This window comes from Leucoraja erinacea, chromosome 5, assembly GCF_028641065.1.
Source record: "Leucoraja erinacea ecotype New England chromosome 5, Leri_hhj_1, whole genome shotgun sequence".
NCBI lineage: Eukaryota > Metazoa > Chordata > Chondrichthyes > Rajiformes > Rajidae > Leucoraja > Leucoraja erinaceus.
In genome coordinates, this window is record NC_073381.1 from 16,536,103 (window position 1) to 16,552,565 (window position 16,463).

The window sequence follows — 16,463 nt, forward strand, 5'->3', positions numbered from 1 at the left end:
GTGGACGCATTGGTGATAATTTTCCAATGTAGGTAGAAAAAGAGAAGAGGCCCTGAAAGGAGAATTTAGGGAGTTAGGAGGAGAGTTAAAGAGAAGGACCGGAAAGGGAACAATTTTCGGGATTACTGCCTGTGCCACGCGACAGTGAGAGTAGGAATGGAGTGAGGTGGAGGATAAATGAGTGGCTGAAGGACTGGTGCAGAGGGCAGGGATTCAAGTTTCTGGATCATTGGGACCTCTTTTGTGGAAGGTGCGACCTGTACAAAAAGGATGGGTTGCACTTGAACCCGAGGGGGACCAATATCCTGGCGGGGAGATTTGCAAAGGCTACTGCGGAGACTTTAAACTAGAACGGTTGGGGGGAGGGACTCAAATAGAGAAAGCTAGTAGACAGTGTGTGAGGCAGGAAGCAGAGAAGGGAAGCACTCAGACACAACATGTAGGGGGGAAAGAAGAAAACAATAATAAACAGAGAATAAGAGGTGGTGGGGTTCTTAAATGTGTGAGCAGAGAGACAGAGGGGTGTAAAATGGGGGTGGAAGCAATAGGTAGCAAGGTGAAAAGTAAAAGTGGCAGGCAGACAAATCCAGGGCAAAAATCAAAAAGGGCCACTTTTCAACATAATTGTATAAGGGGTAAGAGTGTTGTAAAAACAAGCCTGAAGGCTTTGTGTCTCAATGCAAGGAGCATTCGTAATAAGGTGGATGAGTTGAATGTGCAGATAGCTATTAATGATTATGATATAGTTGGGATCACGGAGACATGGCTCCATGGTGACCAAGGCTGGGAGCTGAACATCCAGGGATATTCAATATTCAGGAGGGATAGACAGAAAGGAAAAGGAGGTGGGGTAGCGTTGCTGGTTAGAGAGGAGATTAACGCAATGGAAAGGAAGGACATTAGCTTGGAGGATGTGGAATCGATATGGGTAGAGCTGCGAAACACTAAGGGGCAGAAAACGCTAGTGGGTGTTGTGTACAGGCCACCTAACAGTAGTAGTGAAGTTGGGGATGGCATCAAACAGGAAATTAGAAATGCGTGCAACAAAGGTAAAACAGTTATAATGGGCGACTTTAATCTACATATAGATTGGGTGAATCAAATTGTCAGGGGTGCTGAGGAAGAGGATTTCTTGGAATGTATGCGGGATAGTTTTCTAAACCAAGATGTAGAGGAACCAACGAGAGAGCGGGCTATTCTAGACTGGGTATTGAGTAATGAGGAAGGGTTAGTTAGCAGTCTTCTTGTACGTGGCCCCTTGGGCAAGAGTGACCATAATATGGTTGAGTTCTTCATTGGGATGGAGAGTGACATTGTTAATTCAGAAACAATGGTTCTGAACTTAAAGAACGGTAACTTTGAGGGTATGAGATGTGAATTGGCCAAGATTGACTGGCAATTAATTCTTAAAGGTTTGAGGGTGGATATGCAATGGAAGGCATTTAAAGACTGCATGGATGAACTACAACAATTGTTCATCCCAGTTTGGCAAAAGAATAAATCAGGGAAGGTAGTGCATCCGTGGATAACAAGGGAAATCAGGGATAGTATCAAAGCAAAAAATGAAGCGTACAAATTAGCCAGAAAAAGCAGCCTACCAGAGGACTGGAAGAAATTCAGAGACCAGCAGAGGATGACAAAGGAAAGGGAAAATAGATTACGAAAGAAAACTGGCAGGGAACATAAAAACTGACTGCAAATGATTTTATAGATATGTGAAGAGAAAGAGATTAGTTAAAATAAATGTAGGTCCCTTGCAAATGTAGGTCAGAAACAGGTGAATTGATCATGGGAAACAAGGATATGGCGGACCAATTGAATAACTACTTTGGTTACGTCTTCACTAAGGAAGACATAAATAATTTGCTGGAAATAGCAGGGGACCGCGGGTCAAAGGAGATGGAGGAACTGAGTGAAATCCAGGTTAGCCGGGAAGTGGTGTTAGGTAAATTGAATGGATTAAAGGCCGATAAATCCCCAGAGCCAGATAGGCTGCATCCCAGAGTACTTAAGGAAGTAGCTCCAGAAATAGTGGATGTATTAGTGATAATTTTTCAAAACTCTTTAGATTCTGGAGTAGTTCCTGAGGATTGGAGGGTAGCTAATGTAACCCCACTTTTTAAAAAGGGAGAGAGAGAGAAAACGGGGAATTACAGACCAGTTAGTCTAACATCGGTAGTAGGGAAACTGCTAGTCAGTTATTAAAGATGGGATAGCAGCACATTTGGAAAGTGGTGAAATCATTGGACAAAGTCAGCATGGATTTACGAAAGGTAAATCATGTCTGACGAATCTTATAGAATTTTTCGAGGATGTAACTAGTGGATAGGGGAGAACCAGTGGATATGTTATATCTGGACTTTCAGAAGGCTTTCGACAAGGTCCCACATAAGGGATTAGTATATAAACCTAAAGCACACGGTATTGGGGGTTCAGTATTGATGTAGATAGAGAACTGGCTGGCAAACAGGAAGCAAAGAGTAGGAGTAAACGGGACATTTTCAGAATGGCAGGCAGTGACTAGTGGGGTACCGCAAGGCTCAGTGCTGGGACCCCAGCTATTCACAATATATGTTAATGATTTAGACGAGAGAATTGAATGCAACATCTCCAAGTTTGCGGATGACACTAAGCTGGGGAGCAGTGTTAGCTGTGAGGAGGATGCTAGGAGGCTGCAAGGTGACTTGGATAGGCTGGGTGAGTGGGCACATTTTTTTTTTGATTTGATTTGATTCAATTTATTGTCATTGCACTTTTCAGTGCAACAAAATGGTTTAGCCTGCAGTCATAACATAGAATAAATAACAAACACTCAACACAGTTTAAAGTCCCAAAGTCATTGTCTCTTCCCTCCTTGCTCTCCCTCTGTGCTGAGGCAATCCAAGCCTCCGATGTTGTGACCCCACCGGGTGATGGTAAGTAAGTCCCGCGGCTGAATCCGTGTTCCGCAAACGGGCCGGTTCAAACTCCGCGGCCCGGGGCGGTTGAAGCTGCCGAAGCTGCTGCCCTCCAGTCCAGCGGACGCAGCTGTAGTTGCGGGAGATCCGGAAACAGAACTCGAGCTCCCGATGATGTCGTCCACTGGCCCGCGGCCGAGCCTCTGAGGCTCCAAAGTCGGGTCGGAAGTTGGGTCGCCCCGCAACCACAGCCCCAGTCCAAGTCGGCCAGTCTCGCGTTGGTAAGTCCTGGCTCTGCCTCCGCAGCCTCGAGGTCGGTCGCAGTTGGAGTCTACCAGCTCCGCGATAGGCGGACGGCACGGAGACGGGGGATACGGCAAGAAAGGTCGCATCCCCCCCGAAGGAAGAGTCAAAAAACATACCACACCCACCCCCCCACACATACACAACTAAATAAACTGAAATAAACTGTAAAAACAGGACAAGAGAAAACAAAAAACAGAAAAGACAAACGGACTGCAGGCGAGCCGCAGCTGCAAGGCACCGCCACCACTTCCAAATGCATGGCAGATGCAGTATAATGTGGATAAGTGTGAGGTTATCCACTTTGGTGGCAAAAACAGGAAAGCAGATTATTATCTAAATGGTGACCGATTAGGAAAAGGGGAGATGCAACGAGACCTGGGTGTCATGGTACACCAGTCATTGAAAGTAGGTATGCAGGTGCAGCAGGCAGTGAAGAAAGCGAATGGTATGTTAGCATTCATAGCAAAAGGATTTGAGTATCGGAGCAGGGAGGTTCTACTGCAGTTGTACAGGGTCTTGGTGAGACCACACCTGGAGTATTGCGTACAGTTTTGGTCTCCAAATCTGAGAAAGGACATTATTGCCATAGAGGGAGTGCAGAGAAGGTTCACCAGGCTGATTCCTGGGATGTCAGGACTTTCATATGAAGAAAGACTGGATAGACTCGGCTTGTACTCGCTAGAATTTAGGGGATTTAGGGGGGGATCTTATAGAAACCTACAAAATTCTTAAGGCTAGATGCAGGAAGATTGTTCCCGATGTTGGAGAAGTCCAGGACAAGGGGTCAAAGCTTAAGGATAGAGGGGAAATCCTTTAGGACCGAGATCTTTTTTCACACAGAGAGTGGTGAATCTCTGGAACTCTCTGCCACAGAAGGTAGTTGAGGCCAGTTCATTGGCTATATTTAAGAGGGAGTTAGATGTGGCCCTTGTGGCTAAAGGGATCAGGGGGTATGGAGAGAAGGCAGGTACGGGATACTGAGTTGGATGATCAGCCATGATCATATTGAATGGCGGTGCAGACTCGAAGGGCCGAATGGCCTACTCCTGCACCTATTTTCTATGTTTCTATGTTCTATAGATTCAGGATCAGTTCCTGTGGATTGGAGGGTAGCTAATGTTATCCCACTTTTTAAGAAAGGCAGGAGAGAGAAAACAGGGAATTATAAACCAGTTAGCCTGACATTGGTGATGGGGAAGATGCTGGAGGCAATTATAGAAGATGAAATAATGGCATATTTGGATTAGACACTAAAAAAAAAAGTTGAAAAAACTAACGCGCTGCTGGCAGGGCTGCCGGCTTACAGCGCCCCCACCGACATTTGGATAGCAGTAACAGGATCGGTCCGAGTTAGCATGGATTTACGAAGGGGAACTCATGCTTGACTAATCTTCTGGAATTTTTTGAGGATGTAACTGGGAAAATGGACATGGGAGAGCCAGTGGATGTAGTGTACCTGGACTTTCAGAAAGCATTTGATAAAGTCCCACATAGGAGATTAGTGAGCAAAATTAGGACACATTGTATTAGGGGTAGAGTGTTGACATGTATAGAAAATTGGTTGGCAGATAGGAATCAAAGAGTAAGGATTAATGGGTCCCTTTCAGAATGGCAGGCAGTGACTAGTGGGGTACGGCAAGGCTCGGTGCTGGGACCGCAGCCATTTACAATATATATCAATGATTTAGATGAAGGGATTCAAAGTAACATTAGCAAATTTGCAGTTGACACAAAGCTGGGTGGCAGTGTGAACTGTGAGGAGGATACCATGAGAATGCAGGGTGACTTGGACAGGTTGGGTGAGTGGGCAGATGCATGGCAGGTGCAGTTTAATGTGGATAAATGCGAGGTTATCCACTTTGGTAGCAAAAACAGGAAGGCAGATTACTATCTAAATGGTGCCATGTTGGGAGAAGGGGAAGTACTACGGGATCTGGGGGTCCTTGTTCATCAGTCAATGAAAGTAAGCATGCAGATACAGCAGGCAGTGAAGAAAGTGAATAGCATGTTGGCCTTTATAAGAGGAGTTGAGTATAGGAGCAAAGAGATCCTTCTGCAGTTTTATAGGGCCCTAATGAGACCACACATGGTGTGCAGTTTTGGTCCCCTATTTCGAGGAAGGACTTTCGTGCTATTAAGGGAGTACAGCGTAGGTTTACAAGGTTAATTCCCGGGATGGCGTGACTGTCATATGCTGAGAGAATGGAGCAGCTGGGCTTGTATACTGGAGTTTAGAAGTATGAGAGGGAATTTTATTGAAAGACTAGACCAAGTGCAGACCCGTTGGGTCTGCTCCCCCAACGAAGCCGTTCCCTACCCGTAGCCCCCATGGGAGGCGTGGTCCTCAAACTGAAGATTCGAGCACTCAGCAGTGCGGCTGTTTTTAAATGGCGTCTTTGAGGCGAGAGGCGGGCGCCAGCAGCCGTTATGGTCGCTGGCCAGCAGGAGGCGACAAAATGAGTGAGTGGGGGGGGGGCAGAAGGATTTTATTAAAAATGTGTACATAAACACGACGAAATTTAATGAGGAGTGGATACTTGGAATGAAAAGTTAAATATCTACTGAAATGGAAAAAATCTGGGCGTTTGTGGGTCTGGTGTTGGCGTAGCAACGAATCAAAGGCTGACACCCACAGGCTGGCAACCACAAGACAGGCAGAAACACACACACACACACAGTTTTAATATTATAAGATACAAGGTTATTAAGGGTTTGGACGCACTAGAGGCAGGAAACATGTTTCCGATGTTGGGGGAGGCCAGAACCAGGGGCAACAGTTCAAGAATAAGGGGTAAGCCATTTAGAAAGGAGATGAGGAAACAATTTTTCTCACAGAGAGTTGTGAGTCTGGGGAATTTTCTCACAGAGAGTTGTGAGTCTGTGGAGGCCAGTTCTCTGGGTACTTTCAAGAGAGAGCTAGATAGGGCTCTTAAAGAGAGTGGAGTCAGGGAATATGGGGAGAAGGCAGGAACGGGGTACTGATTGGGGATGATCAGCCATGATCACATTGAATGGTGGTGCTGGCTTGAAGAGCCGAACGGCCTACTCCTGCACCCATTGTCTATTGTCTATTAGTTCAGCAGGTTTGATGTATTGGTTAGTAAAATTCTAGTGAATCAAGAATTTATTGATGTGGCTACTGATGACATCTTGGGAGTCGCTCAGAGTTTATACACAGTGGCAAACCATTCACTGAACCAAATGTTTACTGCAGAAAGAAAAATTCCTCACCTTTACTGAAAAATTGAAATTCATGGCCCCTTTAACAATGATTCCTCAAGCAACATACACTTTCCTATTCACTCCATAAATATCTGCAATCATTTTTAAAATCTTTACACTGCGTCTTTGTAGTAAATCTAGATTGTTTATGATCTATGGCATTTTTCTGCTGCTAAAATAGTAGCCTTATATGCAACAATGAAAAAATGTAACAATAATTATATTAATCCCAATAGTTTCCAACCAACCTGATTGGAAAAATGTTATCAACTACCATATTGTGAAAACAAAGTTAAATGTTCTTGGGAAAATGCTAACTTTGAACATAACATTTGAAAAGTTGGAAACCAGTTTTAACAAAAGCAAGGAGGCACATCGATTTTTAGCAAAAACATGAAAGAAAGGGTGCTAACCTCATTTGCAAACATACTTACTTTTCAGCCATGGAGAGTTTGTTGCCTTCTGGTTTATATCTGAATGAGATTTCATTTTGCACTTTTGTCACTAATTCGTCATACAAAGAAGCCTGCTGCACACAGTCAATGATTCCCAGCCACCAAGGAGCTCCGGAATGAATCTACATATGCAGAATTCAAAGATGAACGAGATATTAGTTTTGCAAGTTAATGATAAACTATTCCTTCCTATACTATACCAATCAATAAATCTGAAGCAAATACGATGTTTAAATGGAGATTAATACATTCTAGGAGGTAATATAATTTACCTATTTAAAATAAAACAATTTAGGTTACAGACTGAGTAACTCCACAAATATTTCAGGCTTCTTTTATTTAACCAGTCAATAAACACCGTGATCATAGCTGATCATCCACATTCAGTACTCCGTTCCTGCCAGTCCATAGGGGTATCATTAGCAAGCAGAGCCACAGTATTATTTAGGAAAACAGAGTCAGTAGTGGTGCAGCATACATACGCTTACAACAAAATGGTGGAGGAAGATTTACCAGCTTCAGTAGGTAAGGCCAGCTACATGGGGTTGGGCGTTATTTTTTTTTTTACCGGGTACTGTTGGACAAGGCAACTCTGCTGATGTCGTTTGTGTGCAGATCTGCTTACCTCAGTGGTGCTGGGCTCAGGATATTTTTTTTAAGAAGGAAATGCAGATGCTGGAAAATCGAAGGTATACAAAAATGCTGGAGAAACTCAGCGGGTGCAGCAGCATCCATGGAGCGAAGGAAATAGGCAACGTTTCGGGCCGAAACCTTCAGACTGATGGGGGGGTGGCGGGGAGAAGAAAGGAAAAAGGAGGAGGAGCCCGATGGCTGGGGAAAGGGAGGAGACAGCAAGGGCTAACAAAATTGGGAGAATTCAATGTTCATGCCCGCAGGATGCAGACTCCCCAAGCGGAATATGAGGTGCTGATCCTCCAATTTCCGGTGTTGCTCGCTCTGGCCACGGAGGAGGAATTGGAGGAACAGCGCCTCATATTCCGCTTGGGGAGTCTGCATCCTGTGGGCATGAACATTGAATTCTCCCAATTTTGTTAGTCCTTGCTGTGTCCTCCCCTTCCCCAGCCCTCGGGCTGTCTCCTCCCATCCCTCAGCCCTCGGGCTCCTCCTCCTCCTTTTTCCTTTCTTTTCCCCGCCACCCCCCTTCAGTCTGAAGAAGGGTTTTGGCCCGAAACGTTGCCTATTTCCTTCGCTCCATAGATGCTGCTGCACCTGCTGAGTTTCTCCAGCATTTTTGTGTACCTAAGGATATTTTTTCCTTGGTGTTTCAATGTAGTATACTTTACCTTGCGCTGCAGCTCTTGAATATTCTGTTGAATTGGCTGTAGAGCTTGTTGAGCGGTAGAGACTTCCAAATCTGATTTGCTCATGTAGTGCTGCTTGAGTTGCTCAGCCTGTATACGATGAGGGAGGAGATTAATTATTATACTCACATTACCAAAGTAATTGTATTGGAAATTATTTTTACCGTGACCGATTCTGGGATGGTCTCTCCAGTTCTATCCTTCTTCGGCCTTAAAGTAATGGCTATGATACAACTGAATGAGTTGTTTAGCTGTTTCACAGCACAGGTATCAGGCAACCACGTTGTTATGGGAATAGAGTCACACATAGGCCCAGCAGGCAGATTCCTGTCCCCCCCCCCCACCAGGCCAATGTTGGGTTTGTGTGGCAATCCAGTAGTTCAGTAATCCAGCAAATGGCTCGATTGTAATCATGTATTGTCTTTCCACTGACTGGAAAGCGCGCAAACAAAGGTTTTTCACTGAAGATAGACACAAAATGCTGGAGTAACTCGGCAGTACAGGCAGCATTTCTGGATAGGAGGAATGGGTAACTTTTCGGGTCGTGACCCTTCTTCAGACTCTGAAGTCTGAAGAAGGGTCCCCACCCAAAACATCATGCATTCCTTCTATCCAGAGAAGATGCCTATCCCGCTGAGTTACTCCAGCATTTTGTGTCTATCTTCGGTTTAAACCAGCATCTGCAGTTCCATCCTACACAAAAGCTTTTCACTGTACCCTGGTATACGTGACAATAAACTAAACTAACTATTTTTGTGATCCAAGATGAGAGTTTAGTTTTTTAATTCCAGATTACTTAATTAACTAAATTCAAATTTTACAGCTGCCATGGTTGTGCTTGAGCACACATCTCTGGACTGTCAGTCCTGGTCTCTAAGGAAAATAATCACAAGATATAAAGACCTATTTGTTTTTTGCCACATCTACTTTATTGGTATTCATGTCCACTCATCTGAAGTAATCCACCAGCTCCAAGCACTGGGATGTGGTTGGGAAAATATAAATGCAAGTTCTTTTTTTAGATATTTTTAATTTTCTAATTTGGATGTTCACCATCAATGAGGCAGTATCACTAGGAAGAGGCTTTTCCAATTACTGGATACAGGGGACAATACGAACACATTTGAAATATGAACTATACATAATCCTAAATCTAAACTGCAAGGCCTGTAGCGCTGGAGAAAGACAAGGCCAATTATTCTCTTCCTGCTACAGAGTCAAATACTCAAAGTAACAATGGTGAGGAGAGTTATAGAGTAATGAACAATTACTGTGCGCAGTTAACCAAGGCTGACACCTCACGGAAAATGGAAACATACTTCTTCTTTAAGCTTGTGATCGCGAAGAGTTGGTGGAATGCCTGGGTGTTTTGCCTCAAGTAATTCCATAAGGTTGTGGGTGGCATGGAGACGCTGGAAAATAAATTGATCAGTAAATAAAATGAGAAATAGTTGAATTAAGATGATTCAATGTGTGAATGTAAGCCGATTTGCAAGTTGGTCTACTTACCTGTAAAGAATCTGTTTGGAATTTACCTTTATGCTCCTCAGATGAACGCAAAACCTCTCTGTAATATTCAATTGCTGAAGCAAACTCACCTGTAATGGTAAATTATTTAATCTGGTGTCAATTATGGCATAGTTACACTCAAATTTACCTCCTTCTCCAGAGACATGAACACCAAATTATTGTATTTCTGAAGAAGTGCTTCACTATTAAATCTGCATCTTTCAGTTGGAGTATTAAATCAATTATTTATCCCGATCAGCATCAAGACCAAGCAAGGACGTGACCATTTTGTTGAACATATGCGCTCGGCCCACCAGATCTCCTGGTTGTAAACCAGTTTAACCCCACTTCCATTTTCCATTCCCATGCTGTCCTTTCTGTTCTGATCCTCCAATGCCAGAGGGAGGACACACTCAAACTAGAGGAACAGTTCCTTATATTCCACTCGGGTAGCTTGCAACCCAATGGTATGAACAATGAACTCTCCAGTTTTAGGTAACGAACTACAAACACCTGTAGTGGCCATTTGGCTTGTTTTGCATGTCACTGATGATGGCATGTGCCTTTAAATTTTAGACTGCCCGTAATATTGTGGGTGAGATTTATGACATGTTTTAGGGCGTGTTTTGGGCTATGTATATCTTGCGCAGAAACTTAGGAGTTAGTGTAGTTTGAAGAGACGATGGGGAAGGTTTACCCTTCGACCATGCGAGGTGTAAAGGAGATCATGCAAAGCATAACGGAGACACAAGGAGTTTTCTAGTGTTTAAAGTAATAGGCTAAAGTTCGATGAAGATAGTAGTAACGATTCGGAAGAAATTTGGATGTATCTTACTGTTTTCTATCAACAATGAAGCATTTATTCATCAAAAGTGTGTTTTGAAGACTTATCTGTGAAGAAACTCTGAAGGTCTCTGTGGGTGAACTCGCATGCGTTTGGAAGACATTCCCCTTAACCATGCTCATCCCTTTAGCGGCTAGGGGGTTAATTTCTCGAACGATATAGAAATCAGCCGCCACAACACCATCTGCCTTTATTTATTCCCACCCTTACCTGTGCCCTACCATTTCTTCCTCTGGTTTTGCAATTAACACTTCTTCTATCCATATCTCCTTATCTCACACTTTTTGTTTTTTTAATCTCTGGCCTTTGTCCACCCGTTGCCAATCATTAACCCCCGTCACCTGTATCCACTTATCACTTGCCAGGTTTTGTCCCAAACCCACCTCTCTTCCAGATTTCTCTCACTACAATCAGTCTGAAGGGTCCCGACCAAAACTGGCACCTGTCCATGTTCTCTAGACTGAGTTACTCTAGCACTTTGTGCTGAGTTACTCTAGCACCTTGTGTCTTTTTCTGTAAACCCGATTCTGTGTCTACAGAGTGTCCTTGTGTCTACATCACTAAATACATTGTCATTAATGGGATGATGTTTGCGATGTACAAATTGTCTGCAGGGTCGTGGTGCTGCAAACAACAATATTTCAGAAGAACTCTTCTACCTGTACCAATCTTTATGATGTGATGAGATTGTAAAAGATGCTAGATGAACGAATGTTCTTATTTTTCTTTCATAACCAAAAATACCTGCTTACCATAACATAAAGTCCATCTATCTAAATAATTAAAACTGATGATAACATTGCAGTTCCACATATTTGACAAGAACATCTGATTATCTCAAGCGGTATCAATGAAAGAAATCATTATCAACAAGAAGTTGAATTGATTCTCTTGTGGGTTTGAATAAAGTGCTAATCCTAACCAAAAGCCATTCATTTCACATTAATGTGAAATAAAGTATTGACGACAATTACCCTGCACTATTCTCACAAACCTTTTATATGCATTTAATATCATGAACTGCATGAAAAAGTACAGATCTGTTCACTTACCTCTGATAATCTGAATGCCAGCTAGCCCATTGAGAGCACACACTAGCTGTCGATGAGCCTCTTCGCATTCTGTGCTACATTTTCTCTGAAGAGACTTTAAGAGTTCTTCCATTGTCATGGTGCTGTAAACACAGAAGCAGAAACAATCTGGGCAAGCTAAAAAACAATTGCCAAACTTTGCATTTCCTAACACAGAAGTAAATACCAAATGGCTGTGTCAACTGTGGCTCACTAATCAAAAAATATGGGTTCAAATCCCATCCTAGAGATTTGAGCACAAAATTCCAGCAAACGCTGTTTTGGTTTTCACGTAATATTATGCAACTGGATGAAGTTAAGTGACCAATAGAATCCATGTTAGCTTCTAGTAGAGCAATAACATCAATTTCATTTGGCTTCTTCACAAACCCTGCAAATTATGGAGAATCAAGCATTGCAGATTCTGGAGATCACAAACAAAAACAGAAAATGTTGGAATTATTCTGATGGAACATCCAGGACATGAAATATTGACTCTTTCTCTTTCCAATGATGCTTCCTGACCTGCTGAATGTTTGTTGCATTTTCTGTTTTTGTTTTTGCAAATTAATCATGCTAATCCCTTACCCTTTTGAACCACTCATGGCTTGCTTACTGCCCGTGCAAGAAATGAATTGCAAATCTAAACCAATCTTCAAGATGAAGAATTTTTCCTCGCCTTCCCCTCAAAATGTTAAGTCTATGTTCCTTGCTTGAACCACCCACGTGTTATAACTTATGGCAATTAATGCACTATTTTTGTAATCTAAATTATCTGCCATTCTATATATACCTTTTCTGAATTGGAATGAACTCCCCTCGAACAGCCTGTGGATGACAGCATGCCTGCCGCAACCTCAACAAGGGATACAAAATGGAACCAACTGTGCGCCTATCTAGACGGCTCAACTTGATGCTCCAATCAAAAATCGTTCTCAGCTTCTGCAATGCATCTTGGGAGCAAATCTCATGCTGTCGATGGTAGAAGTGTCTTTCCACTGGTGAAAATTCCAGCCAATTAACTTCCTCAGTCTGAGGAGGTATCTGAATCTGGAAGAAAAGTAGCACGTGGATTAGAAGAAACATGTGTCGAGTTGGCTCACCAATCCATTAACGTTTGATCAAAAGAACACAACTGTAGCTGCAATTGACCTGCTATAACATTTTGAAGGTAAGCATGCAGGTGTCATTCCTTCATAAATGGTAGGCAAAATAGGTCAGGAAACCTGGAGTTATGCGTACAGTTTTGGTCTTCAAATCTGACTTTATTGCCTGCACAGAGACGGTCCCATAATTCCTGGGATGTTTCTTATGAAGAAAGAACTGGATAACTTGGTTTATAAGAATTTAGAAGATTGAGAGGGGATCTTATAGAAACTTTCAAAATTCTGAAGGGGTAGGACAGGCTAGATGCAGGAATATTGTTCCCGATGTTAGGGAAGTGTCTTCAATAAGGGCTTCCAGATGGAAGATGAGGGTGGTGAATCTCTGGAAAATTTTGGCACCAATTGGCAAAATTTAAGAGGGAGTTAGATGTGGCCCTTGTGGCTAAGGGGATCACTAATGGCAAGAAAACACTTACGGACAAAGATAGATTCTAATACAAGGCGGTGAGGCTCGAAGAGCCGAAAACTCCTGCACCTAATTTTGAGAAGGAATTGCTGAATTTCAGACTGAGATGAATGGAAATACAACCTTAAAGGTGGGGAAATGGGCTTGGATACACGAGGACTGAAAAAGAGGAGTGAAGAGACATACAAGGGTTGTAAAGCTGAAGGATATTTCAAACTTGGAGGATAGAGAGGAAGCAAAAATAAGGGCTTTGAAAATACACATTTACTATTGAATTACTGATGCTCCTGGTATAGGTAAGCTAGTGCACGATTAAACCTGTTAAGGGCTACTTAAAGCCCTTTAAGGAACAACTGTTGCATTTTTTTGCAGCAATAAACATGCATTGAAAACAACAGGATTATTAAAAATAAGTGCATTGAGACCTGGCACTATATACATTAGTATATGAACTGCAACTATTTCTAGTGACAAGTATTAGATCAGGCAGAATAAAGCTAAACATTGGAGAGTTTCATGGAAACTTGAAAATATGTCTGTCCTGAAACTGAAGGAGACCATTGCATAGGTCATCCTGTTGGATAACCAAAAGAGGCATATATAAGGGCACCACATGTTGAAGGAAAAGGCCTGCACAACAACAATTCCTGTCGTTACCAAAGGGCATGCTCTACATGGAGAGCACCAGGCAGTGGTGGTGACCTGCATTTTTACATTGGGTCAGAGGGCTAAACAGCTTACAGCCTGCAAAATTGATGATGTGAATCCTCTCAAAAGTGTTCCCTCACCCCCAACTTAATATATTTCTTGCTCACATCCACATGGATAGATATACCTGATCAAGAACATCTTTTTTTGCTGTTCTCCACATGATTTTTGCTATGAGTGTGTAGATTGGAATTGGATTCTTTCTGCAGTAAGGTTGGTATAAGAGTTGGTCCCACCAGTGTTTAACCCAATATGGGTCGGCACCTAGAAACAGTATTAATCCATACAAGTCTAAGGAAAGAGAAAGAAATACATCAGCCAAGTCAAAATATGTTCTGTAAGACAGAAAGTGAACAAAAGTCAATTTACACACTACCTTAATTCACCACCGCATATGCCAAAATAAATAGTAATTGATTTAAAGATAAGCAAAGGAACATTTCCAAAGTAACACACAAACAATCATTGAAGTACCTAAGGAGTTATAGAGTCGTACAATGTGGAAGCAGGCCCTTTGGCCCAACTTCCCCATACCAACCAACATGCCCAAACTACACTGGTCCCTCCTGCCTGCATTTGGCCCATATCCTTCTTAGCCTATCTTATCCATGTGCCTGTCCAATTGTCTTGTAAAAGTTGTGATAATACCTGCCTCAAGTACCTCCTCTGGCAGCTTGTTCCATATACCCACCATCCTTTGTGTCAAAAAAGTTGTCCCTCAGGTTCCTATTAAATCTTTCCCCTCTCACCTTATACCCATGTCCTCTGGTTCTTCATTCCCCTACGAGTAAAGGACTGTGCATATACCCTATCTATTCCCCTCACAATTCTGTACACCTCCATAAGATCACCCCTCATCCTCCTGCTCTCTAAGGAATAAAGTCATAGCCAGCCCAACCTCTCCCTATAGCTCAAGCTCTCGAGTCCTGGCAAAATCCTTGTAAATCTTCTCTGTGCCCTTTTCCAGTTTTAACGTTTTTCCTTTAACATGACCAAAACTGAACAAAATACTTCAAATGTGGCTGTAGCCTCACCAATGCCTTGGACAACTGTAACAACTTCTATACTCAATACTCTGTCTGATGAAGGCTAATAACCACCCTATATACCTGTGATGCTCCATTCAAGGAACTATGTACCTACACTCCTAGATCTCTCTGCTCAACAACACTCCACAGAGCCCTACCATTCACTATGAAGCTCCAGCCCTGGTGTGACTTCCCAAAATGCAGCACCTCACACTCATCTGTATTAAGCTTCATTAGCCATTCCTTAACCCACCTGCCCATAGAAACATAGAAAATAGGTGCAGGAGTAGGCCATTCGGCCCTTCGAGCCTGCACCGCCATTCAATATGACCATGGCTGATCATCCAACTCAGTATCCTGTACCTGCATTTTCTCCATACCCCCTGATCCCTTTAGCCACAAGGGTCACATCTAACTCTTAAATATAGCCAATGAACTGGCCTCAACTACCTTCTGTGGCAGAGGTAGATCAAATCCTAGTAATTTTTGATAATCATCTTTACCATCTATGATGCCACCCACTTTTGTGACATCTGCAAAATTGCTAATAATGCCTTGTACATTCTGATAGAATGTGCTTAACTGACAGAAAATGTCAGTCCAACACTGTTGGGAAGACCCTGGAATGGAAAGGATAGGATTTGATGAGAAATGAGAAAAGTGCATTTATGCTAGGTAACTTTGAAGGTAGAGATTAAATGATAGCAATATGGGTTGTGGGTGGAAAGGAGATCCAATGGTCAGTGGCGAGGCGAGATATGCATTTCTGTGGCCGCGGTTATGATTCCAGGATGGTATGCTGCCTCCTTTGTACCAGTGACAAGGGAGTCTCTCAGCGGCTGTGCTGCATTCTTGGTGAGATTCAGATCTTCACACAAACAATCTTTATTTGTTGAACTCGAGCACAAACTTCAGAACGGGATCACCTGGGACACTTATAGAGCCTCCCACATCAGTCACTTTAGTCATCGGCTAAAGTCATCTTACAGCTTCCAATAAATGTTGATGATAATTACTTATCAAGAATGATCTTTTATCAAATTTACCTCATGACTAAGTCCTGTTGAGAATAAATTCTTCAGTCTCCTAACCCTTTGCACGACAAAACCTTTCATAACCCTGATTTCATCACTTGTTTATGATTACGAGATGAGAAGAACTTTTTTCACACAGAGAGTGGTGAATCTCTGGAACTCTCTGCCACAGAGGGTAGTTGAGGCCAGTTCATTGGCTATATTTAAGAGGGAGTTAGATGTGGCCCTTGTGGCTAAGGGGACCAGGGGGTATGGAGAGAAGGCAGGTACGGGATACTGAGTTGGATGATCAGCCATGATCATATTGAATGGCGGTGCAGGCTCGAAGGGCCGAATGGCCTACTCCTGCACCTAATTTCTATGTTCTATGTTTCTATATATCATTTTAATTTCCACAAATACCTAATTATAAGCATGCCATTCTCGTAAACATTTAATTAACTGGGTTCTGCATATATGATCAACAATAACCACTCGTTCTCTTTTTGTGTAAAAA

The 16,463-nt window shown here is 42.7% G+C and overlaps 2 protein-coding genes across 4 annotated transcripts in view; one reads left to right on the plus strand and one right to left on the minus strand.

Annotated features, from left to right (window-relative positions):
- Window positions 1-16,463, plus strand: part of nup43 (nucleoporin 43) — a 162,159-nt gene that overhangs the window by 109,565 nt on the left and 36,131 nt on the right. The window lies entirely within an intron of this gene.
- The window catches only part of shprh (SNF2 histone linker PHD RING helicase), a 70,810-nt gene that overhangs the window by 29,886 nt on the left and 24,461 nt on the right, over window positions 1-16,463 (minus strand). For all 3 annotated transcript variants that reach the window (XM_055635080.1, XM_055635079.1, XM_055635081.1), the window contains exons 13-19: window positions 14,033-14,196; window positions 12,419-12,675; window positions 11,608-11,729; window positions 9,712-9,800; window positions 9,522-9,614; window positions 8,185-8,292; window positions 6,860-7,002 (exon numbers count right to left, since the gene is read on the minus strand). In XM_055635080.1, the coding sequence (XP_055491055.1) occupies window positions 6,860-7,002; window positions 8,185-8,292; window positions 9,522-9,614; window positions 9,712-9,800; window positions 11,608-11,729; window positions 12,419-12,675; window positions 14,033-14,196 (976 nt within the window). The remainder of the gene's footprint in view (window positions 1-6,859; window positions 7,003-8,184; window positions 8,293-9,521; window positions 9,615-9,711; window positions 9,801-11,607; window positions 11,730-12,418; window positions 12,676-14,032; window positions 14,197-16,463) is intronic.